The sequence below is a fragment of the Pempheris klunzingeri genome, chromosome 5, assembly GCF_042242105.1.
Source record: "Pempheris klunzingeri isolate RE-2024b chromosome 5, fPemKlu1.hap1, whole genome shotgun sequence".
Classification (NCBI taxonomy): domain Eukaryota; kingdom Metazoa; phylum Chordata; class Actinopteri; order Acropomatiformes; family Pempheridae; genus Pempheris; species Pempheris klunzingeri.
Window position 1 is genome coordinate 5,955,397 of NC_092016.1, and position 27,620 is coordinate 5,983,016.

The 27,620-nt window shown below is 41.0% G+C and overlaps 2 protein-coding genes across 2 annotated transcripts in view; one reads left to right on the forward strand and one right to left on the reverse strand.

Annotated features, from left to right (window-relative positions):
* cftr (CF transmembrane conductance regulator) overlaps positions 1-488 on the forward strand; it is a 35,746-nt gene extending 35,258 nt beyond the window's left edge. The window contains exon 27 of the mRNA XM_070830627.1: positions 237-488. Coding sequence (XP_070686728.1) covers positions 237-452 — 216 coding nt within the window. The 3' untranslated portion in view covers positions 453-488. The remainder of the gene's footprint in view (positions 1-236) is intronic.
* A 2,295-nt stretch (positions 489-2,783) lies between these two features.
* cttnbp2 (cortactin binding protein 2) overlaps positions 2,784-27,620 on the reverse strand; it is an 81,984-nt gene continuing 57,147 nt past the window's right edge. The window contains exons 7-23 of the mRNA XM_070831402.1: positions 26,938-27,088; positions 25,281-25,481; positions 24,642-24,759; positions 23,540-23,830; positions 18,399-18,494; positions 15,617-15,696; positions 14,408-14,494; positions 13,022-13,121; positions 11,015-11,191; positions 10,307-10,479; positions 9,630-9,808; positions 8,582-8,832; positions 8,242-8,433; positions 7,144-7,195; positions 6,751-6,850; positions 5,578-5,685; positions 2,784-4,276 (exon numbers count right to left, since the gene is read on the reverse strand). Of these exons, the coding sequence (XP_070687503.1) occupies positions 3,896-4,276; positions 5,578-5,685; positions 6,751-6,850; positions 7,144-7,195; positions 8,242-8,433; positions 8,582-8,832; positions 9,630-9,808; positions 10,307-10,479; positions 11,015-11,191; positions 13,022-13,121; positions 14,408-14,494; positions 15,617-15,696; positions 18,399-18,494; positions 23,540-23,830; positions 24,642-24,759; positions 25,281-25,481; positions 26,938-27,088 (2,737 nt within the window). The 3' untranslated portion in view covers positions 2,784-3,895. The remainder of the gene's footprint in view (positions 4,277-5,577; positions 5,686-6,750; positions 6,851-7,143; positions 7,196-8,241; positions 8,434-8,581; positions 8,833-9,629; positions 9,809-10,306; positions 10,480-11,014; positions 11,192-13,021; positions 13,122-14,407; positions 14,495-15,616; positions 15,697-18,398; positions 18,495-23,539; positions 23,831-24,641; positions 24,760-25,280; positions 25,482-26,937; positions 27,089-27,620) is intronic.

Genomic DNA, 27,620 nt, shown 5'->3' on the forward strand with positions numbered 1-27,620 from the left:
CCTCCAGCCATTAGACGTGCAGTACACTCTACGTACCATCTGACAAGGAGTCTTAATTTCAGTTAATCTTCATCTCTTTGCCCATGTTTTCTCTCACTGGTGATCTACTTTCTAGTTCTGTTTTAGTGGTTCTGCAGTAATTTCTATCACCAATCAGCTTTTTGTAACTTAGCAAGTTCAGCGAGAAATCAGAGGATCTGAACAGATAACCAACTCCTCCTCCCTCCTGTGTGCAGATGATCGAGGGCAGCTCCATAAAAAACTACGACTCCATCCAGAAGCTGCTGAATGAGACGAGTCACCTGAAACAGGCCATGAGCCCCGCTGACCGGCTCCGCCTTTTCCCGACACTTCATCGCCTCAACTCCAGCAAGAGGGCGGCGCCGCAGACTGCCAAGATCTCCTCCCTGCCAGAGGAAGCCGAGGACGAAGTCCACGACACTCGCCTCTAACCTGCCAGGCACACACACACACACACACTCACACACACACACCCCTAACGGACAAAAACAAGTGTTTGATCGGGTGTCTTGATACTGCTGGTTTTGGGTCAACAGTAAACATTTTTGAGCTATTATTCAGCCAAATTACAGCATGAAACAGTAATTTGATCACAATGGGACACTGAAACTCTCCATTGGAATCCAGACAAATCATTTTAGAACTCAATTTATACTCAATCATAATTTATTTAAGTGTGCAAAGGAAATAAATATTCAAGTCAAGCTCTCCATCATATTGATATTAAACAAAATGTATTTGTTTATACTTTATTTTTAGTAAAACAACACATTTTGACCAATATTGATCTAAAACCATATACACATACAGTTTATTGTACACGTGCACATTAGCCTGTAAAGACAAAAGCACAGATGATGCATAACAAGCACAATTTAAAGCATCTGGCTGCACTGGAATAAAACAATAGGCTATATGACAGATGCAAGAAATGCAGAAATCTTAATCAAAGCTTTTGTCATAAATCTGTCACTAAATTAGAAAAATAACAAACCAGTGTGAGTACGCGCTGCAGGAGAAGATCCTCCGTGGCTAGAAGTAATGTGTCACTGTCATGGAAATGTAAAATACTCCTAAATCTATGGTTCGGTCTGACCAACGGGACACTTTGTTGTTGAACCATTTGTCGCGCCTTTGCAGGTTTCAGTTCGTCAGGTGCTTTGTGGGTTGTGAGGGTTCCTTCAGATCAAGTAATCCTCAAAGTTTTTTTCCTATGAGGCAATTAAAGCAAATTAAGACTTTATCTTCATGTGTATTGGGTTCAAATATCTCCTTCATATTTGCTTTAGTATCTTTGGTTAGTCTGATCCTGCAGTAACTTCACTGCTGTCGACACATCAACAGGAAGAGTGATGCTGGCGGCTGACGCTACTAATGAGTGATGACGCAGATACCCTTATTTTTCTATCTGAATGTCTGAATGCACTTTAGAGACACCCTGAGGTACTCATCAGCTTTCACAGCAAGGAAAAACGTCAAAGGATTAAATGCTGTACAGTTTTTTCAATTCATCCATAAAATGAGGTGTACATGTAGAATTGTGACCTTTTTGATAAAAAAATAATGCTTTTTCTTTGATTTTTTCAGCCTGTGTTACTGGATGAATTACAGAGAGAAGCCACTAATTCTTAAAGAGAAAAAAAAAAGAAATCTTAGAAATGTGTATTTTTTCAGAGCTACAGCTGTACAAATGCAAAGCAAACATTTAGCCTTTTTTAAAAGCATTTTAAGATATATGTCTACTTCCCTCGGAAACTGGAAACCGTTTTCACGCCTAACATCACTTTTTTTCTTTGGTTGAGGGACGTGTGGTGTGTTGCTCCTTTCATGCTGAATAATAGTTTTATAAAGCAGTGATGCAGAAAATGAAGGTACCGCGGAGAAATGCCTTGATATGTTAACTGTGACGACAGATTTTTTTTTTTTTACGGAATAAATTAAAAATGAAGCTGTTTCTTACTCATAGGAAATGGACACAAATGTCCACAAAATGTATAAATGTATTTGTTCAATCAACTATATTTCCAGTAAAACTTAAGATTGAGATTTTCAGTGTGCTTGTGTCATTTTTGTCAAAAGCAGGTGTGTGTGTGTGTCAAGTTAAAGGAAAATTCAGCTTTTATTTTTTTTTGGGAGTTGTTCATGAGGGTTTAGCAACTCAATCTGCGACATACTGATTCTAACATTGATTCATTTTCTTTACCATTATATGGCCAAAAGTATGTAGACACCTTGGCGACCATGGACATGAATCTGCTGCTGTACCAGCCTCCACTCTCAGTGCACCAGTTCATCCTGACAGTGATTGATGGGCTTGAGATGAACCTGCCTCTGTGTTTGATGCTTTCCTGTCCTTGTCCTGTCCAGAGGAATTAGGACGGAGCTGATGTTTTGTGAAATAAGCTTGATTATCACTTCATCACGTCGTCACTGTAGCCGGTTGCCCTCTCTCCACTGATAGAACAGGCACAACTCGTAGCTGAAGGTACAGATTAACTTTTCTGCAGCATTCTGGGAAATGTAGAAAAGTTTTAAAACTTATCACAAGCAAACGAGGATGAGGATGTGTCTGAATAACGAACATCTGGGGGACATTTTTACACTCACTGGGATTACATCCTAAAGATCTCTGCAAGGTCCTGTGTTTAATTAAAAATGAAAAGAACAAAAAAAGGCTGGTGGGGATTTTTAACAGTTCCATTTTAATGTTTGTGCTTGAAAGACAATTCTTTTAACCTCAAACAGCTATCGTACAGATCAAAATCATAGATTGACTAAAATCTCCTGTACATATGTATAGATATATTTATATATATATATAAACAATGTCTGCTTAAAATAAAACCTGTTAACCTTACCTTAAAGGTAAATACATATAAAGAACACAGTGATAAGGGAGAGCGAAAAAAAAAAAAGTGAATTACACATTTCAGGCTCAGCTGGGGTTAAATTGAACATGACTCGGGAAATGATGGGCATTTAAAATATTTATTATGGCTTACAGTTGATAGGACATCCTGTGTTAATACAGTTCTATTACTTATTGCCACAGCCCCTTCACTTTGAAACAAGTGAAGGTTTCAGAACCAAAGAACCATTTTACAAACACTATGTACACGTTTTGTTTTTTTCAGCAGTTTTGCTTTAAGGTTTCATCACTGTACAAGCGTCATACCACATACACCAATCTATAGAGCATTTGTACTTACTAATTCTTATTTACAAATATATTTGGTAAAACCCTGATTAATTTCAACAGTATTTAAACCAACCTTGCAACTATTTAAAGATAAAACACTTGAATATCTCAAAATACTTAATAGCAAAAACAAAAAAAAAAGAAAAGAAAAACCTGCTTGTTTCTTTCTTTGATCCAAAAACACTTTAATAAAAAGGTAACACCTGTAAGTACCTTCAGTTACTCTTCAATGGCCTTATACCAGTAGAAGTACAGTATTTCACTAGAAGTACACAAAAATACTGTGTCAGTACTGTTTTGAGGCAGTTTCCATCTGTCAAGTACTTTATATCTCAACTTCTTCTATTCCAGTAGATTCTATTTCACTGTGTCTTGTCTACTGAATACTGTCCCATAATAAGCAGGTTAATACACTGGAATAAGGCAACAGTAAAGTAACCTGCTGCATTACCTTCTGTTGTTTTCCCCCCCACGTAAAGTCTTACCAAACCAAACGATCAAATGCTGTAATAGAATAAAACTATGGTCCCCAAGTACACAACTGCAGTACAGTGTAACAAGTACGGATAACAAGTACAAATACTAAAAGTCCAAGGTCGTCAGGTGCCTAGTCTTTACATCATGGAGGGAGGTTCACAGCGGAATTATGGGGAGGATTTGGGGGGAGGGGGGGGTCTACTTGCTGCTGTTATTGTTTTCATGCAGGTCTCTGTGGAGGATCCAGATCTCCTCATGTGACTGGTTGTTGCCATTGATGTTGTTGCGGTAGTAGTTGTTGTTGCTGCTGCTGGGTGGTGGAGCCTGCTTAGTTCTGCTGATGCTGCTGCTGCTGTTGGTGGTGGTTCTGCTGCGGCTGGGGGGCGTCTGGGTTCTGCTGGGGCTGCTGCTGCTGCTGCTGCTGTTGTTGTTTCTGCTGGTGGCGGCAGTGGACGCTCTTGCCTGCTGCCCCCTGCTGCTGGGGACTGGGAGCTGCGATTTGGCACGAGGGCCCGATCGCCGGTCGCCGCTCTGGACGGCTGCCTGGTTGGAGCTGCGGCTGGGCTGACGGATGACGGTCTGCACAGAGACACAGTTTGGTGAGCTGGAACCATTTCTGATCACCATTTCGGTCACCAGAGGCTACAGCACCTGCAGATTCGGACCTGCAGTGCTGTGCACGGCAACAAGCCACAGTGAGTAACAGCAGCAGTTATAGTCACTCTGAGGAGATTTTAATCATTTCTTTACCTTTTTACTTCCTACGTTGTGATGTCTTACAGCAAAGGTGTAAAGCTGGTCCAACAGTCACACCCTCTTCATGCGGTGTCTGACCAGGTGCACCAAGGTGAGAGACTGAGCCGAGGTTAAATTTCTCTTTCAAGCTCTTTTTTTTTTTTTTTAAATCATTGTTTACACAACTATTTCTGTCCTGGTTGTACACACAACCCTGACAGAAACAGTTATGTAAATACAGTGCAACACTATGAATTGATTCCAGGAAACATGGCCGACACTTAATAATTCACATCTCAAACTGTCTGATACAGCCCCCTGAAATCCCACAGCAGAGAGACGGCGCTTCAGACACTGTTTGATGGTCTGAAGCCACACATAATCTCCTTAGAACATAGATTTCAATTTCTAAACTTTTACACTCATTTATTTAATAGAATGGAAAAAGCCTAGAAAGCTATCGAGTAAAGGGCGTCTGTCTATTGCTAACTGAGATAATTCACACATCTTTTCTTGGTGGGCCAGACTTGGTTTTGGTGATCAAGGTTCTGTAAAATGTTCATGTCAAGTTGTTCAGGAATGCAACAGTATTACAACACAAAGAGGCTAAAAAGCTCTGGACATCAAGAACAACTTTAGAGTTACGAGTAAACAGAATAGTCCTAAAACTGCTAATACTGGACTGGTCAATTATGTGTGAGGTAACTGCAAACACACCCAGAGACACATGATTAAAAGTTGTACAAAACAATCACACGTGTTCATTTTAAATTTGAGTCACCAGTTTGTGGCTCAGTCAGCTCCCTTAATGGTAAGAGATAAAACCAACAAAAAACTGCTGCAGACAAAATACTGACTTAAATGTACATTTTTTGCACAGCCTGACAAAAAGAAGCTATAAAACATAGTAGCATTCTTTTAAAATTTAACTTACCATTTGTGGGTGGTGGTTTGATACTCAACAGATGCATTTTCAGTGGAGTATTCCTTTAATATGTGTTCAAATAATGGTGCATGTTTAAATAACCGTTCCTTTTTGCTGCTGGGACAAAGCTCATTTCTCCACACAGATTACATTCAGTAACTAGTATTTATTTCTATGTTGAGCCGCCAGTCATTCATTTTTTCCTCTCTCTCTGTCTCACCATCTGCGGTCTCTGCTGGACGGTGGTTTCCTTCTCGGCCTTGTGGGGGGGCATCGCTTCACTGGGAGAGCTGGAGAACAGGATCAAGTCGTCTTTGGCCTGAGAGATCTGCAGGAGGGGAAGGAGTAAACGTCAAGCAGCGGGTAAAACCATGTCTGAATACTCAGTGAGCTGTTACTCACATTCAGTCAGTGTACAGCAGGTCATTATTTGAAGTAAATTACCGGGCGGGATGCTGGTGATGAGGTGTCATCAGCATCACGGTCATTCAGGTGAAGGTCTAAGATTAGGGGATTACTTTTTAAAGGGTAATTTCTGATAACAATAATTTAGACACAAGGCTGTCAAGAGGATCATGTTTTTTCTTAATAATTTCAAAAACTGGACACCAAGCTCTCCACCAAATATCCCACTCATGAAATCCTTTCAGCCGAATTCTCACATCCAGTGTCAGGGCAGGTTTTAGAGATTCTCACCCCTGAAGGTGTAGAGAAACTACACTGGAAGAGTTTGTACTTTCTAAAACCTCAAGACTCACAGGCCAAAATCAGCTCACCTCAGCTCCAACAGCACAGGAGCTAGTTAAAGGGACGTGTCATGACCATGTCAGTGCTGCGCTTCAGACACTTACAGTCTCTATATTTGGAGGAACGAGTCAAAGCATGTGTCTAAAAGCCTTAATGGCAAAACTGTTTTCTGAAGATGCTTATTTTGTATTTCTCTGGATGACAGAGACACAGTGGTAGTCACAGGACCATCTTTGTGTATTTTCAATCCATTGCACTAATTGTGTTGTGAAGGTGTCATAGCAAACAAACACCAGTATTAGATTCAACAGGTTAGTCTTTCTGAATTAGTTACACTGCTATAAAAGAATATTATAAACTGTGTATGTTGATAAACTGTCATGTAGGTGTATGATGAATTTAAACCTGCAATAACAGATTTTTTGGGCCGGTTGGGGGCAGCAGAAACGAGCTGTGAACACGACGCTGACATAGCACCTTTTTAAGCTGATGTGGTGAACAGCTGCTTAGAACGGTGCCTTTTCATTTAAATCAACAGCAGCATGGCACTCGCAGCCACGTGTACCTTAGCGGTTTAGAAGAATGAAGCACGCGGAGCAGAAAACTGCTGACAGTACTGTACTTGTGTTCGTACGAGCGACGGTACCTTGCTTATGTCTGGCTCTGACTTGCTGGAGCACATCGTCTGCAGCTCTCTGATTAAATCAGTCTCATCGTCGGAGAACACGGCCAGACCGACAGGCTCCCTGCAAACGCGAGAAAATTGAATTTTGTGTCACCTTTTGGCTTCAAACACACAAAGATGTAACAACTGTTTATTATTATGCATGTTGTGTTATTTGACTCAATTAGACAATTGTGAACAGAATAGAATCTGTATTGTCATTGTACAAGTACAGCGACATTGAACATTTTATTAGTGAGCCAGTTCTGCTTTTTGCTGGCCGCTTAAGTCCTACAACTATGGTGCCAGTGCACCCACTAATACAGTAGAGTCATCATCATCATCATCATCATCATCATTAGATAGAGCACAAACCTCTGGACTTTGCCATTCGTGATGAAGCTGACATCGTTGCTAGACAGCGAACCTGCAATCACAAGCATATATGAACAAACTCCTTAATGAAACGTGGCTTTAAAGGGTCAATTCACTCAAATCATAAATCTTTTTTTTTTTTTTTATTCACAGTCACTTTTTATTTGTAGATTTGCTTCCATCCCAAAACAATGAAGATTAGTGCATTTTTGTTTTGTTGTGGAGTAAATTATCCCCAGTGAGGTCCCGAACAACAGGGACATTTAGGGACATACAGTAGTTTGACTGGCAGCTGCATGCAGCACATGATATGTCTGTTTAAACAGCGCCCCCTTGTGGATGCCACACACACACACACACACACAAAGCCTGTGCTATTGTGCACGAGATGAGCCGAGGCTGGAGTCCTACAGACGTGATGCTCACTTAAAACTTCTGCCAAAATTTCAAAGAAATTCTAAAATTCTTCTCGTCATTATGGGGTACTGAGCGTAGGCTGATGAGGAGGAAAGATAAATAGTTTCAAGCTGCAACCAAATGTGAAGGGATCTGAATAGAGCTGAAACAATTAGTCAATCCACAGAAAATTAATCTGCAACTATTTCAAAAATCGAATTGTTACTTTTCCAGCAGAAATGCCAAACAAATACTGGTCCCAGCATCTTAAATGTGAGAATGTGCTGTTTTTCTGCTGTTTATGTCATTGTGATTTGAATATCTTTGGGTTTCAGACTGCTGATTTAACAAATCAAGACATTTGGAGATGTCACCAAACGAATAACCGATTAATCTAGAAAAAAAATGGTCTGAATGCACCGTTTGTTCATTTGTCATTGTAAGTGAAATGTTAAATGTTAACTAGGTGTTCGTTCTGTTTGCTTTTCTTTACACTTTTGAGGTGAAACTTCCTGGGGAATTTTCTGACTTTACATATGGACTCGGAGAGGCTGAACACATTAGTTTTGCTTTCTCTGAAGATGCACCGTGTCACGCTCAGGGTGACTTTAGGGTAATCTGAAGGAGAAGGCTTCATGTCCCTTCAGAGGATCCAAACCCCTGAATTGGGACACAGCTTGTATCACTGAGCAGCCATCTTACCCTCTCTGAAGGAACCGCCACAGCTCCAGTTTAAGGCGGGGCTTCCCTTCTTCCGAGGGCTGGTGTTGGAGCGTCTCAGCTTGCCGCTGTCCCGTCCCCGTCTGCCTCCTCCACCGCCACCTCCTTTGTAGGAGCCGATGGCTGACAGAGGAAAGGCCCCGCCCCGAAACTCCAGCAGGTACCTGTCAATCTCTGCGGGAGATGAAAGAAAAGACACACATCAGTATTATTTTATGTCGTACTTTCTTTTATTTATTTTTTAGTAGGTCGTCCCCGGCGAAAAGAACAGCTGGTGAAACATGTGAATGAAGCCTCTTCATCATCGGTGATGCCCGCATACCGTGTCGAGGCAGAGGGCAGCCAAGGAGAACAGCCTTGTTGACCAGGATGCTGAGGGCGGCTTTCACCACAGCCTGCTGCCCGGCACTCAACCCACAGTTGCTAGGAGACTGTCGCTGCGACGACGGCGATAAGGAAGAGGTGGTGGTGATCGAGGAGGAGGAGGAGGTGGAGCGCTTGGCTGTTACCCGGGAGATGATGGCTTCTTCCACGCGGGGGACGACCACGGCGTTCCAGAGCCGAGCCAGCCACCTGAACACACACACACACACACACACACACACACACACACACACACACACACACACACACACACACACACACACACACACACACACACACACACCTCATAGTCAGACTGAGTGTCCACTTAGTCCCTTCATTGTTTATCGCCTTCTGGTAAACTGATTTGTGTGTCTGACATCATTTTCCGTCAACACAATGGCAGATTTAGTTCCAGTGGGTAGTTTTAAAGAGAACAATGGCTGTTGCCAAGCTTGCACATCAGGCATTATCACTCTTAAACATGCACATGTAGCTCCCATAGAAACAAGGGCAGGGCTGTTTTTTGGTGCTGAAACGATGGGTACTTTAATCAATTACTAACTTGATAGAAAAGTGATGAACAACAATCACATGAATGATTATTAGTAATTTATTAAATAAAACATCAAAAAGTGTGTTTTCCACTTTGATGGTTTTGGACCTTGAGCTCCTGTAATTCCCTACTTTATACAAACAAAGTGTTTTAAAAAATTTACAATGATAAAGCAACAATTCCAGTAGTTAATTTTCAGTATAGTTTCAGCTCTACTGTATTTAAGTATCTCAAGATAAATAAGTGAGGCAATCAGAAAGATTTCACAGCTGGGCTGCGTTCACCAGCCTCTGTCTGCTAACACTTCACTGTCAACTAAACCTGAGAGACATGATCATTCACATGTGGATTCTGCATCGATTCTGCAGTAACATAGATATATCACCAGCAGTTTCTACAGCCTACCTGAGTCCACACACACACACACACACTAGCACTGACATTAACACACCTGACGATTGCCTGTGTGTTGTTTGGGACCACAGGACACGACAGGAAGAGCTGCGGGCCCAGCAAAGCCTCGTGGGTCCCCAGACGGGACAGACAGGCGTTGAGCTGCTGCCAGACCTGGCTCACCCACAACACCGACCGCTCCATGACACCATCAGGTGACCAAACTCCAGTTCCCATCTGGAGGAGCAGGAGAGGAAGGGATTAAAGCTTTTACTTAAAGCTTCTTGTCTTGCTGATAAAACACTAGTAAACTGAAGAGAGTGATGGAACTAAAAGGATGCTCATCATTGATTTTCTTGACAAGTGAATCAATGAAAACAGTCTGCTTGACAACAAAACATTATTCTAAGGATCTCTCCGTGCATATATTACTCATTTTATTGCTCTATTTCAAATTCACAGCACTCTGACATGGTGGGAAATTTGAGGAAACTTGAAAAATTTAAATCCAGGAAGAAAATATTTAGCCTACTCCATGGCCGTCCTTAAAATAAAAAAAATAACTTCTAAACTAATTTTTTAATATTTTTGGAAAAGGTAAGATTCTTAATCATCATATATATTAACCACTGAAGCAAATCTGAATTACTCTAAATAGGGCAGCAGTGAACACAACGTCCACCAAAAATGATGGCGTTTCTGTCTTTGACAGCTGCAACTAAACCTCTCACTGACCTTATGAAGCAGCTTCCGGCGCAGGTGCCTTCCCAGCAGGCCGTGCAGTGGCTCCTGGTCCCAACGCAGCGTTACCCAGCGGAAATGCTGCTGGAGGCGGAGCTCCGATCCCTGCAGGCGGGGCTTCGACAGCGTGGCAACCAGGAAGCTGCCCTCACGGAAGTGGTGGGGACCTGAGGGAGGAATGAAGAGGAGGGAGAGTGGGACAGGAAGCAGATTCACTTTCCATTATCCTGTTAGTCAACCATTTACTTTGGTTATCTCTTTTTACAGCATGCCACTCTTTCATTAATATGACAATCTATACGTAAAAGTTATTTTAGCAGGACACTAATGATTCTATCTTTGGTAGATTGAGGTAACATGAAAGATATTTACAACAGAATTAAGATTTTCTAGATTAATAATTGGAGGATTTGCTGGTTCTGTTAAAGCTGCATTAAGAAAATTTCATGAAACTGAGTATTTTTAAATAAATTTAACTTTATTTCTCTTTTGCTTCACAAATAAATGAGCTTGTGATTGACATTGTCTCATTAGCCCAAAGCATTATTTAATTTTAGTGGAATCTTAAAAGCTACAATGTGCAGAAATTGGTGACTTTTTTGAGGATGAAATGCTAAAACCACACAACTAAATACACACAGTGACTTTAAATTGTATATCTGATCATGGTTCAAATCAAAGCCAGGCTGCAGTGATTCATACCGGTGTTGAGAACCAGCGGTGAAGCTGAGCCCCTGTTGTCCAGACTGTGGCAGAGGTCGCCCAGTAGTCCTGTGAGGGATGACGCCTTCTCCAGTCCCTCCAGCAGCACCACCACACAGTGACCAGTGTGACCGCCTGGCACCCCGACCCCTGACCCCGCCGCTGGCACCAGGAACCCTAAGACAGGAAGAGGCATGAGCCAACAGTAAGATTTCTATCAATAATCTACGAGCTGAAGCACAAAAGTGTTTGTCATGCTGTGATGTTATGTGGACATACTGTGACTGTGATGATTAAGTGCTTTTACAGTGACATTTGGAATCAGCTTCGACCTTTTAGAATTAGAAGAAAATTGCCAAATTGAATCACGAGTTGCAGTGACGGAGACACACTATATGTGAAAATAAGAGGATCGCCTATTACAATGACAATACAGTGGCAGAGAAAATACATGCACAGCTTCCTTTTGACCAATTATTTTGGTGTTTCTCTTAAAAAAATCACCATGGCAACAAAAAGGCAGGTTGACGAGTTGGCAGTATTGGACTGGCAGATTTAAAACATGGGTGAACCCAAGAAGTTTCCTTGAGGAACCTCGATTTCATTCTGACAATATAAGCCTTGATCTAATATCAGCGGCTGCACGTATTGATACTTCTTTTCCGACAAATGTCTGATCCAGACCTCCTAAATCCGACTGGCCTTTACGTGAAGCTTTGAGTTTAAACTCCAAAGTAGCCAAGATTTCCCTAATCGCATTAATGTGTGTCAGTTAGGCCTGGCTTATTCTTTAACATGCTGATTAACATGTTGGGATTCTCTGAAGAACGGTTGAGAGATTAAACCGCTGTAAACCGCTCATCAGCACCTACAGGAACTTTTTTTTAAAGTGACACCTTCAGTCAAACACAAGCTGTTGAAGTTGAGATTGTTGACTTGTGAATGTACTTTTCTGCTAATAAAGACGGCCATTATTTATGTAGAGCAGGTCGTCCAACAATCACAAGTTTGTTTGTACGTTCGAAAACACTAATTCTGTGTGTGTGTTTATTAGGTGAACTACTCTATTTGACTCTTCTGAAAGCTAGTCTATATTTGTGAATTCTGTTTTTTAGGCTAATCTTTGTTCTAACCTATGGTATCTAATCTTTTTGTGTTTCTGATGTATGCTTTCTACAGTAATGTTCTCACAGCCTCTCAATTACCTCCAGTAAAAACATCTAAGGCAAAATTTTTGAAAAGCAGGACATGATTGCTTGCCTGTAAATAATACATCAAACGGTATAAAATGAAATTCAATGAGAGGCATTTACTGCAAATTAAAGCTCAAACTTGGGATTTCATGTGAATTAATCATTATGGATAAATGATTTAATTATCTCAGTGAAAAGTGAGTACAGTTCAGATGAGATCAGCCTGTCAGATACTAAAATACTTCAATACAACACCTACAGTATACTACAGTGCATATTTCACCCTGATCCAGCAGATATGTCCCAATGAAATGGGTGTAAGGCTGCAAATAATGATTATTCTTACGATCAATTAAATCAGATGAGTCAGAACGTAGTGAAAAACGTGGAATCAAGCCACGCAGAGAATTTACATTTGGAGCCAGTGAATTTTTTCAGTAGTTTTGCTTTAATCATTTATCAACAAGTTGCTGTTATCAAAATGGCTGCCTTTAAATGTTCTCTTTTTTCTGTAATTCAATGTATTGGTGAATTGATTGATCGTTTAAGCTGCAGCTTTAATGAGTGCATCCCAAAACACAACCACAAAAACCCATTGCTGCTGCTGTGTGACACACTATTGTGCCTGTACATGTAGAGTGTGTGTGTGTGTGTGTGTGTGTGTGTGTGTGTGTGTGTGTGTGTGTGTGTGTGTGTGTGTGTGTGTGTGTGTGTGTGTGTGTGTGTGTGTGTGTGTGTGTGTGTGTGTGTGTGTGTGTGTGTGTGTGTGTGTGTGTGTGTGTGTGTGTGTGTGTGTGTGTGTGTGTGTCCCTACCACAGGTAATGAAAGTCTCCAGCAGTTGTTCTTTGGTCAGGCTCTCCTCCACCTCCACCCTCACCACGTCACAGCTGAGCCCCACCGTCTCCTGCTTGGTCTGGTGGAGACAGGGAGAGAGGAGGGGGGTGAGTGAGGAGACCGAGAGGTAAGACGGGAGCACGTTGTCATGGAAACAAAAGGAAAATTACTACTACTATACGCCCAGAGAAATGGAACAAGAGGAGAATCTGAATGAGCAGAAAGGGCTTTTCCAGACGCATCGGTACAGAAGAGATGCAGCATTTTCCTTCCACCTTCCTTCGTTTATTTTTACATTGTGTAGTATATCTGTGTAATACACACTTAAAATTACATGTATTTGAAACCAGCAGTAACAAGTGACAACAGGTGACAAAGATGAGAGAAAAAATATTTGCATATGTCTTTTATATGTAATGTAAAACATAAAATACATCACATAAAATATGCCTAATGTCTTTTTTTAAGGGGTCGGTGGGAATCAGCCCTGTTTCTTTGTCTATTCATGTCAGATTTCTGAGCCACTGCAGAAAAACACCATTTGGTCTTTCCATGGTAACACTTTAGACTGAGCACTGCGGTGATTCTAACAGTATTTCATGGGAGCACAACCAAATGGGCTCTGATAGTTAGAAGTGTGAGGCCAAATTACATATATGACTGATCACTATTGGTTTATCAATATGAATTCTCCTCCGTTTGGCTCATCCCAGTAGACCTGTAGATGTGCTGAAGAGGTGCCTGACCTGCTGTGTGTTTCATCAGCTTGTGGTGACACGTTATAGTTATTTGGTGTTTGCATCCAATTTCTGCGTCATTGCATCACACCGTGCAGCACAGCCAAATCCAGCATCTCTTCAAAAGAGAGGAACTAATGGAGGTCTCCCAAACCTTCTTCATCTCAGCAGCCTCTGAGAGGAAAAATATTCACCTCTCACAGAGATCTGGTGCTTCCAAACACACCACTCGCTGCTGTGGTAGATTTGCCTCTGGTTTTAAAATTGAAAGCTCAAAGTAGCTACTCCGATGAAATCTTTCCTAAAGCATCTCTAAAAAAATCTATATCTGAATATAATACATGCAAGATGAAAACAAGACATAACACAATATGAGCTGTTTGGAGAAATTTGATGGATTTTTATCCCCCTGATGGACCTATGAAGGAAGCATCAGCTCGGTTAGTCTGTTCGGGTCACTAAAGGTTTCAGATCAAACTACGTTGGTGGCTCAAAAACTACAGTTTATAGTCGGTGAAGACTCAAGTGGCATGAATCTGTTTCACGGTTACATTTATGATGAATTATTCCCTTTGAACACTGCACGTTATGCTGCTGCTGCATGATCGGTGTTTGTGAACCGACGTACCTTGATGCAGCGAGCAACCAGATTGGCGACGTACTCCTGACAGCTGCCCTCAAGCCCATGAAAGATGAGGTTCCCATACTGTTCCACCTGGAGGGAGAGAGAGGGAGAGAAACTGGTCAAATTAATTAATTATGAACTGACAAACAAAAGTGTTAACAGTGAGAGCACTGTGATAATGAAACTCTCTTTCCTTCATATAAGCCTCATCAGCCATGTTGGACATCATTACTACCTTATTCCATATTCCCTTTAGTAATGAGCCACATGTATTTAATTAGTTTCTGAATATGCTGACTATGTAACAAGACAATTAGCCCTAAATTAGCTTTAGTAAATAGCATCTTTCAGTAAACAGGTTTGCTGACACACTTTTACAAGTTGATGACATTATTATTATTATTGTTACACTATTTACTGAAAGGATGAGTTAATTAATCCATACAAATAAATCATAAGGCAACGCTTTTATATTCTAGCAAATATAATACGGGTTTTGACTTGAGATTACGCAATATTTTGAAGATGCAACTTTGAGCTCTCCTAACTTGTGAAATGCATTTGTCATCACATGTGACATTTTATGCAATAAATCATTAAATGGAAAATAATACATGGATTCATTTATAATTCAGTAGTTGCAGCCCAAGCGCCTGCTTGCTTGCAACGATCTAAGCTGTGAAACATATTTCACTGTCAGACTCTAGCCGCGGTGGATTAAAGCATCAGCTTACTGTCAAAAATATAAACCAGTCATGAAAAGTGGGACTTGAGACATTTACAGACACTGCCGGATAAAATCTCAGCCCTGAGATTCTTTGGTTTCTTAGCACTTCCTGTCACTGACGTTTCTTTTATCTTCATGTGCCATCTTGTGCTTCATTTCTCCTGTAAAATGTTAATTTGTTATGACAAAATGTTGCCTCCGCTTCCTCCAGCTCTTAGTTCTTTACCTCAACACAGCCAGCAGGGGGCACTGTAGCTGTTAGAAAATACTGAGCACTGTAATCCTCTCTTTCTCAGTTTCCTTTCATCTGTCCATCACTTCATCTCTCTCTCTCTCTCTCTCTCTCTCTCTCCCTCCTCTGCCTTTCTCTACCACTCTCTTGCTGCAGTCTTCTGGCTTCCTCCCTATTTTTCAATGTCTTACTCATCTAATCCCACAATCCCTTGCAGTCCTTTGTGTGTGTTTGCATGAGTGTGTGCGCATACCAGGCGGACATAGTTGTGCAGCAGCGGCAGGGGGAAGAGGTATTCCAGAGCCAGCTCATCGAGACACGACTCAGACAGACCTGTCAAAAAAAAAAAAAACACACACACACAAAGTTCACACAATAAATCCTCCGATCTGCTCTGGTTAACATGTTCACTGTCAGCAGCCGACAACAGCGAGCTTCAGCTCTTCGGTTACATCACGCAGCAGCAGAACCTCAAGGTGCCCTTGTAGTCAGACTGAAACTTAAACGCCACAGGTTCAATGCCCACAGAGCACAGATGCTATTAAGCTATATGCCTACAATATAAAAAAACAATCTAAGCACTATAGTCAATTAATTAAAACAGAATGAGTGGTCAGTGCGGTTATTTACTCACTAAATGGCTCTTAATGCTTTATATCAGTGAGTAGGATGAAGTGCAGCAGTAAGAGGTTTTAATCTGCTTCCTGGGGAAAGACTCACTAGATCAGAAACACTTCAAAGATTAAACATTTTCCAGAATCGTTTCTGAACAATAATCTCGAAAGCTTTTGTAATTATTTTTGATACACTTGTAATTATAATTTTGAGAATCAAGTCTGACAATATTAAACATTTTCTTGCTTCAAATGCTAATAACATTCTGTTGCAAGAATATAGCTCTAAGGCAAGAATCATTTTCCTGATATCAGAGGGTTAATTTGTTTGTCCTTTATCGTCTCATTCCTCCTTTACAGACACTCAGAGTTGTTTCCAAATGATCCCTGAAATACATACAGTAAGTTGTTTAGCTTGTTCCAAAGCAAAGACCACACACCGACAGCACCTTGAAATGTGTCATCACAGGTTGACACACTTGTCAGGATGCGCCACAGATTGGCTCACTGAATCTCACATTTCTCTCCCTAATTCCTGCACATTACGGCTATTGGAGCCTGACTACTTCCTGCTGTTAACAATGCACTGCAAAATTTTATCCAATTTAATTGTCATTTTTTTTATTTTGCAAGTCTGTAATTTCCTAGGAACATAACAACTATATCATTTTTTTCACTAATTATGGGGATTTTATGAGCAGTTGCTGGTTACCAGGAGACGGCTCTATGTAAACCCAAGTAGAAGTCATTTTTATTGCAAATTTTATTCAACATATACTGTATGTTGAATTTCATGCTTATTTGTAGACCAGTTAATTATTGGAATGAATTTATTTGAGGTATGTGTATACTGTATTTATATTGAATTTCAAATTACATTTTAGTTACTTTATGAAGAAACTTCAGGGGTGTAAAATTTAGATTTTTATGGATATGAGTAATTACAATCAATGTTTTAAACACCGTCTCTTAATCAAGAGAAAGTTGAACAAGCAAGAGGATGAAAACTGTGATCGTCCTGAGCCACAAAACATCCACTGGACGGAGGGTTGACGGATAGGCAGCTTGATGTGGACCTCTGAGTCAGGACTTTACACACAAACAAAGCTACACACTGATACGCCCCCCCCACCAATTTCATGAGATGGTCAGAAAGACGGAAAGGAAATGAGTACGAGGGAGACGAAAGCAGAGGTGGATAAAGATGCCGATAGAGGCAGAAAGAAAGAAAATGAACTGATGAACGAGTGAAGAGAAGAGGTGCAGAGAAATGAGAGCTTGGCTGCTGATAACCCTGATTTTCACTGTGCCAGACTATTGTCTTATTTTCCCTGACTCACCGAGATGAGAAATACACCAGATAAAGCAATTCAAGGAATGGAGGCAGCGAAACAGAAGCAGCAGCAGACAGTTAGAAAGATTATTCCACTCTCTGTAGAGCGAGACTGTCTGCTGCTCAGGGCTGCTGCTGTGACTCATCTATAATCATTAACGGAGGTGTCTGAGGAACAGTTCTGGGTCTATGTGCAGCCCTGCTCGGGTCCCAGTTATGCCTTTGAAAATTGAGTGAAAGGTTATCGTTTTGTTTCTACTTGGATATTTCATGGTCAGGAAGAGGCACACATTCAACCTTACACTACCAATATTACTAAACGCCATCATATCCTGTGACAGGTGAAGAGAAAACAGTATTCACTGTGTTAGTGTATCATTATCAGGTGTAGAAGCAGAGTGGAAATGGTTTGGTGTGTTTACTTATGAATGTTTCCCTTGTTTGGGAAACATTTATCCAGTCAGAGTTTTGTGGGCCGAATTAAGTCTTTATACGAAGATAGAAACCAAGATACATCCATGACTAATAGCATCTTTGGAGGTTGTTGAAGTAAAAACTTAAAATCTTGAAGCTACCTCGTTGGCTGACGCAGAATTATTTCCAAATAAAAGCACAGCTACATATATGCAGTACCTTTATTTTGAAATGCTGCTTTGGATGCAACAGATATGAGTTTTAGCCCTAATGGCACATTTCTGTTTTTATTTTGTGAAATAAAACAGAATTGGCTGTGACTTAAGAAGTATAGGCCCTGAAGGTGGTGTTAGACAATCAAAATAATTAGTTTCATTGGTTACAGTCATCTGTAATTCTGATTTAAACCAATCATTATTCAGTCAAAATACTTTTTTATGGAATACTTCCTCTACTTTTTGTGGACAAATGTATTGGCTTAAATGTTCCTTCATGCGGAGCGGCTCAGTGGGCAGATCCTGGTACATCACTGCCCACGCTACAAATGCATCCAAACTGATTTGTAAGGCCCTTTCATCCACCAAATGGCATTTGTCATCAGCGATGGCAGCTCTGATTCTGGCTTGGGCTCAGTGCTGCTGAATGAACACAGACTGTGGTTGCCAGGTTTGTACCTTTGAGGCGGATGGTGATGCACTGGCTGAGAGGCTTCCTGACCAGGTCCCACGGGGATACAGGCAGCTCCTGACCTGGCAACCACTCCGTGTCTCCTGGAAGACAGAAGCAGAGACAGAGTCGCATTTGGACAGTCAGAGCCAGTCACACAAACTAATGCAAGTGTGTGTACAAAGTGTGTGTGTCAAAGATCACACACACAAGAGCACATATGGTACATGCATAAAAAATGGTATATGTATAAATCATGTGCACCATAATGTATAATTTATCTGCATGTCTTATATAATGTCACAAAGACATTTTTGCTTGGTTTTTCTCTGCCACACCATCATTAATACCGAAAGCACAAAATCCACTTTTCTCAGGGACACTCTATAGAGATACACCACTGAAATACAAAATACTCTCCTTCTCTACTTCAAGGAGGAGGAGTAAGAGTATGAGTGCACCCTTCGCTGGGTCTAATTAGAGCAAATATACGTCACATCAGTCTGTGTGCAACGGTGCATCGTAAGAGATGTTTTTGAAATTACAATTTAGAATACATTTGTGGAGAGTGTTTGAAATGCATACATCGACAATCCCAAGAATACCAGTATGGACAAGAAGACACTGTGTTTTGCAGGTGCAGTGTGCACATTGTCTTCTCCTACTAGACTTCAAGTCTTTACCATGATACTTATCATACGTTGCGTCAAATGTTGTTTTTAATAGGACAGCTGCACCCGAAATCAAATCTGATGGGTAGAAGTTGTTTTTTTTCCCCTTCTGTTCCAGATGCACTTGAATGCATTGAGAAAAGTTTTCAGAACAGTCCCTGCTCTCACCTGCATCACAACAAAACATGAGGCTTATGGTGATGTTTTCTGCAGCCAGTTTCACCCCCTGTAAGTCGTGTTCAGCATCATACTGATGTTAATGGAAACCAGCGGCTGCCTGGACAAAAAACAGGTTCAGCACAGCACAGGTTTCCTTATGGTGATGAAACATTTTCGCCAGTGTATGAGACTAGACTATATTGTACACGTAAAAGTCTTAAAGCTAAACTTAACAGCACATGCTCATCAGCGCATGTTCATTCATCTTTTACTTGGGCGACATGAGTCCCTCCGCAGAACAACAATGTCTCAGCCAGCTCATGATGTTAAACAAACAAGTGTGTGCTGCCGGCTGCTCGCAGGTCACGGTAGAAGGAGAAATATGCTGAACACTGTTCCTATTATTTCTGGTCACTGGAAGCAAACAAACAAAGCCCTCACCTCCTGTGCTGGGCTACAATGGTAGTCCTATCCAGTAACACCTTCGATCACAACAGGAAACACTGAGGGGGGTTAAGTTCATCTACCTGCTTTGTAGGATGTAACAACTGCAACACTAGCTGAATAAAATTGGAAAGATGTTTCTGCTTGACCTTATAAAAAGGCAAACAGGCCAAAATGTCATACAGGAATAACTATAGCAGCAGTATGACAGTGTTTTCATTATTATTAAAGTTGTGCTTCCATCTGACACACTTCTGTCGTATATATAATAGTTTAGAATAAAAAAGTCACTGCAAACTGTGGAATTTTACATTTTCCAAAACAGGAAATTTGGCAGTTCAACAAAGGGGTCTGATGATTCAGCAAGAGGCTCAATGACTCAAACTGGCAGGTTTAAAAGGGGGGCAGCTGTACAATCTGCAGTAGAGACATAAAACTTCCAGAGTCAGTTCCCCTACGGTAATATACAGTATAGCTTATGTACAAGTCCCCATTTGTACTGAAAAGTTACCAAACTATCGCCATAAAGTTTGTTCCATCCCCAAGAGAACCCGTTAAGGAAAAGGGTTGACGTTTCTCTCACTAATTGAACATTCAACTGTATTAAAAATGAAATTTAAACTTCACACTGAACTTTCTTTTTTTTTTTTTTACACAGAACTAATTCTGTTGTAACTGCAGAGCAAAAGCAAAATAAGAGCAGCTATGCATGAAGAGCGAGGTCTTAAAAGGCTCCCATTGCAGTGTGGCACGAATGCTGCCAGAGGTAGCTGGTTGTATTCCCACTGGAACCAGTCACATTCAAGCCAGGGCTGCAAATAACAAGGTTCATCAATCAGATGTCTTGTTTTGTCTGATCAGGAATCCAAAACCCACAGAGAATCAATTTACTCACCAAAATACTTAAAAATGATTTATCAGCTACCAACCAGTTTCTGCCAATTGACTAATTAACTAATGACTGCAGCTTTACACTGACGTTCTGGCATTCTGACAATAGTAATTATCAAAATGGAAAAACGACTAAATAAATCAACCAATTGTTTAAATATGTTTGGTATCGGCTGCTGTTTCATGGTCAGGACGTTCCTGTAAAGGTTTTTTTTTTTATTTTAATGTGGGACTTTCCAGGTAAAATCAAGCTAAATGTCAAAATTGTTGCCTAATTTTCTGCAGATTGACAAGAAACTGTTGTTGTGTTAAAAGGCTGCCATCAAACTGCATCAATCAGATGTGGATTCCCAACAAAAGTGTCAAGTGCTGAGCAACACACACACACACACACACACAAACACACACACACATACATATTTAGGGAAATGAGAAATGTGTGCTGACACGCTGAGGCAAATGAGACACGCATGCAGACACAAAGCCAGACACCAAAGAGTGTCTGGATGTCTGCAGTTTGATCCCGGTTGACACAGAAGACAGACATTTTCTCCTAAATTGGCATCTTCCTCCCCTCCCTCCATCACCCCCCCCTCCCCACCTCATCCATTATGCATCTCTCCTCTGCTACTGCTTTCTTTCATCATCATCATCATCATCATCATCATCATCATCCCCAAAAACACACACACTCACACAAACAAAAAGGAGAGACTAAGATAGAGAGAGAGAAGCGGCCCTTGCTGTTTGAGGCAGAGGACATCCATATCATTTTTATCAATTTGCACTGCAACACACACACCCACACATGTAACTCTAACCCTCAACCAGCCGCTAGTGGAAGAGAACCAACTAGACTCTGATGACATCCGATCACCAGAAAAACAGACACAGAAACAACATATGCGCCAGATTAATTATTCATCAAGAAAAACAGGATCATATCATGTGTGTGAAGCTCTGACCATCAGCCAAACAAATACCATCTCATCTGACACCATACATCTGACTCCAGCTGAACATACGGGAAGCAGCTTCATGTTAAACCGAAGAGGCTTTACAGTCAAAAAAAACACAAGTAGTTAAAAACCAGTGAGTGATGAGGAAACATATTTCACTGTGATTTTGACTCAATATATCAGTTTCCACTCATTTATCAGTTCATGAGGAACACCAGGCTAAAATTAATGCGCTATAATACAACAGCCCTGCGTTCAGTCCTGCCTTCTGGGTGGTGAAACTGTTTCAGAGAGGTGTTGATTGAACTGTATCATCTTTCTGGAGGCTGCACTTCGTGGTGTTGTTAAACCGTACTGCTACATGCAGACAGGTGTTACTAAAATGTTGCTCACTCCATTTCTGTCAATAAGGGCAGACTGACTATTAGAAACATCTCACAGCACAAACTACAGCCTCCAAAGTGATCGTAAAGTTGAATGAACACCTCTCTGAAACCGTTTCAATACAAAACGGACCATTATAACCTTCATGAAAGAATGAGAGGTTCTATGTGAGCCCACTGTATCAGACTGCATCTCCCAGGTGCATTTTATTTTCATTGTTTTACATTAACACATATTAAAAATGTCCTCTTTACACAACTTGAACAAAGAGTTTCTGTTAACTTGCTATATAAACAGATAATTAAAGGTTCAGTGTGTAGGATTTAGGGGGATCTTTTAATAAAAATTGAATAAATTATCCATAACTATGTCTTCAGTTGTGTATCATCACCTGAATCTAAGAGTCGTTGTGTTTTCGTTGGCTTAGAATGAGCCTTTTACATCTACATAGCCAGCAGGCCCTTTTCTCACAGTCCCCCATGTTGCATTGCCATGTTTCTACAGTAGCCCACAACAGACAAATTTAGTCCTTTCGCATTTTTACATTGAGGTCGCAGCTTGAATTTAGTGGAAGACGGAGAAGAAAGATGAGGAATACCATTTTGTGTTGTGACAAATGGAAGATCATATTCATTATTTAGCACAAGAAAAAGCAATGCAGCGAGAATCCTCATTGGCCGCCGCGGCTCGTCCTACAATCCCACAATCACAATCTGCAACCTCACTGCTTGATGCCAATAAATCCTACGCACTGGCCCTTTAAAGGCAAAATAACTGTCACAAAGACTATTCCATGCTAAGCATGAATGTAATATTTTTGGCTTGTTTGCCATCTGGCCTGCTACTTAAATGTAAAGTCTGATGCTTTGTATATGTACATATATAAGATATATGTTTAACACAACATTAGTTGTTTAAAAAACACTGGCCAAGAGCTGAGGAAGTCCATTATGGCCACTGCAAGTTACCTTACATGTCCTTAAAAAGGCCTCTATGTACTGCAGTCCATTAGTTTAGGAAGGTGTTAAGTTTACACTACACTGACAGGAGCTGGCAGCATAAAGCTGTGGTTCAACAGTGAGAAAGACAACATGAGGGAATGGACGACTGCCAACGAGTTACACCATATCCTACTCTTTATCACATTTAAGTGCAGTCAGCCTCTGTAATTGAATTGGTACATGAAAAGGTTCAAAGTAAAGTAGGATACTGATAGATACTGAACTGATAGAAAAAATGTATGAAAAGTCTCCATCTTTTTATCCACTGGTGGACAAGGAGGGAAGGAAGAATGGCAGGAGATTGGATTATCAGGAAGGGAATAAAAATACTGTACAAGGAAGACTGGAAATGAGAAAGAAAGGATTCAAGTAAAGGTAGAAGGAAAAGTAAGATTAGGAGGGAAGGATGTAAAGAAGAAGCAGGCGTACAAGAGAGGGGATGAAGAAGTAAGAAAGGAAGGACAAACGGGGAAAAGGGATAAGAGGAGATGGGGAAAAGAGGGAAAAAGAGAGAAAGGAGAAAGGAAAAGAGGAGGAAAGAGCAGAAAATGAGAAAAGGTGTAAAAGATAGAGAAGAATGGGTGAGGGAAGGAAAGAAGGAGTTAAGTAAACAGGGAGCCAGGGATGTGTGTCTTCTCACCTATAAGGATGGAGGCGATGTTGGCGGCACTGAGGCCTAGTAGGGGGCGCTGCGCCTCCTCCCTGGTGGTCTGAGATTCTCCACAGACGATCTGGAGGTAGGAGGTGAAGGCGTGGCTGAGGGCGGAGCCCAGCTGAGACCAGCGCGTCGACCGGTCGACCGACACTCTGCCCAGCACCAGCGGGCTGCTGGTAACGCCCTTCGCCTCCTCCTCCAGGGCCTCCACAGGACACATGGAGCCCGCTCCTCCTCCACCTGAACACTGGACACGCACCAGGACCCGGTACAGGTCTAGAGGAGAGACATGGAAGTGATGGAGGAGGAAAGAAAAAGTCTTTACAGTGTGACTGACACAGCAACGTGTGCAGATTGTCAGGTAGGAAGCTGCTGGCTGTTCCTGCTGTATTACTGTAATCATTATTGTGCCATCATAATTATCATTACTAGTAGTAGCAGTAGTAGTAGAGTCGATCAAGGCATCTTATTTCTATTAATCAGTATACTCCGTGGTGAGCCAAAGGCTTAGAAGAATATTTCAAGCCTTAATACCGATTACATCATGCTGAATGTTGCATATACTTCCAGCTCTATATATTCTTCCTATCCCTGACTGTTTTTCAACCTTCTTTAGGTAATGATAACAAAATTGCTGAAGTTGTAGAAAGTCTTTTATCTACCTGGTTAATCACAGACTGGAAAACATTTAGAAAAGCCAATAAAAGGCCACAAAAAATGCATAAACCCTCTCTGTTTTGTCCCATGAGAATCTAAGATCATTTTAGCCGAAATTGAAACAGATAACAGCGAGAAAACAATTCCCAAAATAGAATTAATCTCCAACATGATGCATTATTAAACAATTAGAAGAATAACATAGTCACGAGGCTTAACCAGTGCTTCAAATAATTAGCATACATTAAATTAATTAAACCGTATAGATAACGACACAGTATTGGACTAAATCAGCAATCATGAGTAAAATGATATTGTACCAAATAAGAAACAGAGTGACAGAACAGGACACAAGTGGTTCAAAAGCCTAACAACCAAACACACACACACACACACACACACACACACACACACACAGGAGGCCACTCACAGAGGTTTTCAAGTAGATCTTTGCAGTCATCAGTGGCCACGTCATGAATAGTGCGATTACACTTATCCCTCCTCTCGATGTCCTGTTCACTGTGGCTGCACAGCACCTCCAGACACTCCTACACACACAGATCACAATCACAAGACTATTTCATAATCAAGACAAAAACACAGCTTATTTGGCCTCTATGAGTAATAACATAGAGTACATAGAGACCACATACATGAGTACACATGAGTTTCTGCAACACAAGCTCTTGTGTGATATGAAAGCATGTATCAATGAGTGGTCCTCATTTAGATTCAAGTCAGACACTCTGTCTCGTCTAGGCTAGTGTCTCCTGCATCCGTTTAAGCTGAGCGAGACATTTCAGCCATCAAGGTCGGCTCTCCCATTAGCCTGCGACTGTGAGGACTGATGGCAGGGCTGGACATTAGAAGATAGAGTGGACCGATTATAAGAACTGTCCGGTAAGAGTCAGCGTAATGTACAGAGCAAACATTTATACAGCGTAGTGCAGACTGCAGACTGCTCTGCTGTTTGGTGCCGCTGTGGTTACAGCCTTGTAAGCGACCCATTTTACATTGAACACGGTCAGTTCATTCAGTGTAATGACATTTTTTAGTGGCCCAGTCTCACCTTGAGGCCCAGAGCAGCAGCCATGTGTGCAGCCGTCCAGCCGTCGTTGTTGGCCTGGTTCAGCAGGGCAGCAGGCAGTGCCAGGGTGGCGGGTGGGTCTGAGGTCACAGTGGGGTCACCCTGAGTCGGGTGGCAGAGGAGGACACGCAGTGTGTCTACATGTCCTGAGCGCACAGCTGCGTGCAGAGCAGTGCAGCCATCCTGCAGAGAGATGAGGGTCGATTTACGTCTACATGCACAGTGTTACTGCTCAGTTAACATAAAACTCTTTGACTACAGTTCAATCAGATCATATGAAAGAAACCACCATGTCTTCCCTTTTTAAAAGCAGGAATGAGTGAATTTTAGGCATTTTTGCTCAAAATTACTAAAATGACTAATTATTCATTGGCAGTCAGTCATTGCTGATTAATTCTCTGCCAATCAATCCATCAGCTAATTATTTCAGCTATAGTTCATACACACTCAAGCAAGATTCAGTGTTTTCAGCTAGTACTGATATTCACTGGAAAATTACCCAGAATCCTTGACCAGAACAAATCATTCATTTGCGCTGGACATTGAAAAGGGAGACAATGCAAATCAGCCGCTAAATATGCACCTGAGTAATTAAAGATCAGAGTACTTTTTGATCCCAATTTTCATATTTTTGTATTTTATTAATATTGCATATTTTTTACATCCAAAATGAACATCAAAGAACTCTAGGACATAACATAAAAGTAAGATAAAAGTCAACATCCTCTTAACTCAGTTGCGAACTCCTCCTCCATGTTAAATCGTTATGTTTGACCCAACACACTGGCCAACATTTTCTGCTGCCTAAAAATACATCTGTGCTGTAGAGGTCAGATATGCTATAGAGACTTTGGCAACGCTCTGGCTCAGCAGGGAAGCCAGGCTAAATGAAGAACAAAGCAGGTAACTAAATATAGGGTCTCATCGCATGCTGCTATGGCAACCAACAGGCCCCTATGGTTACCATGGAGACCCCAGAAGCTCCTACATCAATTAGCTTGTACCAATTGAGCCAAACCCCCGAGACTACTCAAAAGCTTTATGTGAAGGAGGCTAAGTGTAAAACAATGAAGAGTCTTGGTGAGGAGTGACAAAGTCTGAGAAATAAGAAAAAACACGAGGACGGTTCTGTTCGCTTGTGAAGGAATATATTCAGCAGAATTTGTAACTAATATTTGCTCAGAGTATAATCAATCAAAACAGATTTAAACTGTGAAAATGAATAAATGTCTGGAGCAGGTGACAGTGACTGATCAAGGGACACAAGAGCAATTTATTGTCCGCATCTTATCGGAAAATTTAAATACACAATCAGATAATCAGCATAAATGATTCACTCTGTAATACCTCTCACGGGATCAGTTTGAAGGGCAATAAAATTAAAGCTAAAAATGTCAAACTTTAAACTCACCAAGGATATAATGACTATCTTTCAGCCACATGTGCGCTGCTACTCAAAATCAAAATCTACATCTACATCTAATTTAGAAACAAAAAAATCCAAGTAAAAATGGTAAAAATCCGAGCACCATGCAGAGCTGCCTGCAATATTCATCTAGTCAACAAATTGATACCTTTGGTGTTTCTATCCTCCGCAGTGCATGCAGGCCTAATGGCCAGTATGGCAGAAAGGACTTACTGTGGTGGTGCGCGAGCGATCGGCTCCAGTGCTCAGCAGGACCCGGACACAGTCCAGCCTTCCTGCCTCACAGGCCAGATAGAGGGGAGTCTGTCCCCCCGCCGCCGCCAAATCCACAGCAGCTCCTGCAGCCAGTAGCACCTCCACACAACTGGAGGGACGGGGTGATATTAGAAACATGTTTGCCACCACACATTAAGTATATATATACATATATATATATACTATAGATATACTATACAGTATTAGCCCACATGTGCAGGAAGAGGATGCACATAGCAAGACATACACATTCACATCTGTCTAATTTACATAATTCTGGGAGGAATTACTGGTCAATTTATTTGTTGAGTTTGTATGATAAGTCCACACCTTTTTAGTCATTGCTTAATGTGCTTTGAGAATGGAAATAAAAATAAATAGGCATTGTAAATCAAGACAAAAAGAAAAAAAATCACACATGTATCCATATCATTGTACATGTAGGTAAATACTGCATCAATTAATGACTTATGGGGGTGCATTCTGACCTATATGTTGTGTTGTGTTTGTATCTTATTTGCTATTCAATGTCTACAGTTATATATACTACAACTATCATCTTTGATTTTTTAATGTTAATGTTGTTTTTGACTTAAATATAAAGCTGTACTAACCAGGAATATGCTTATTTGTTTGGTCAG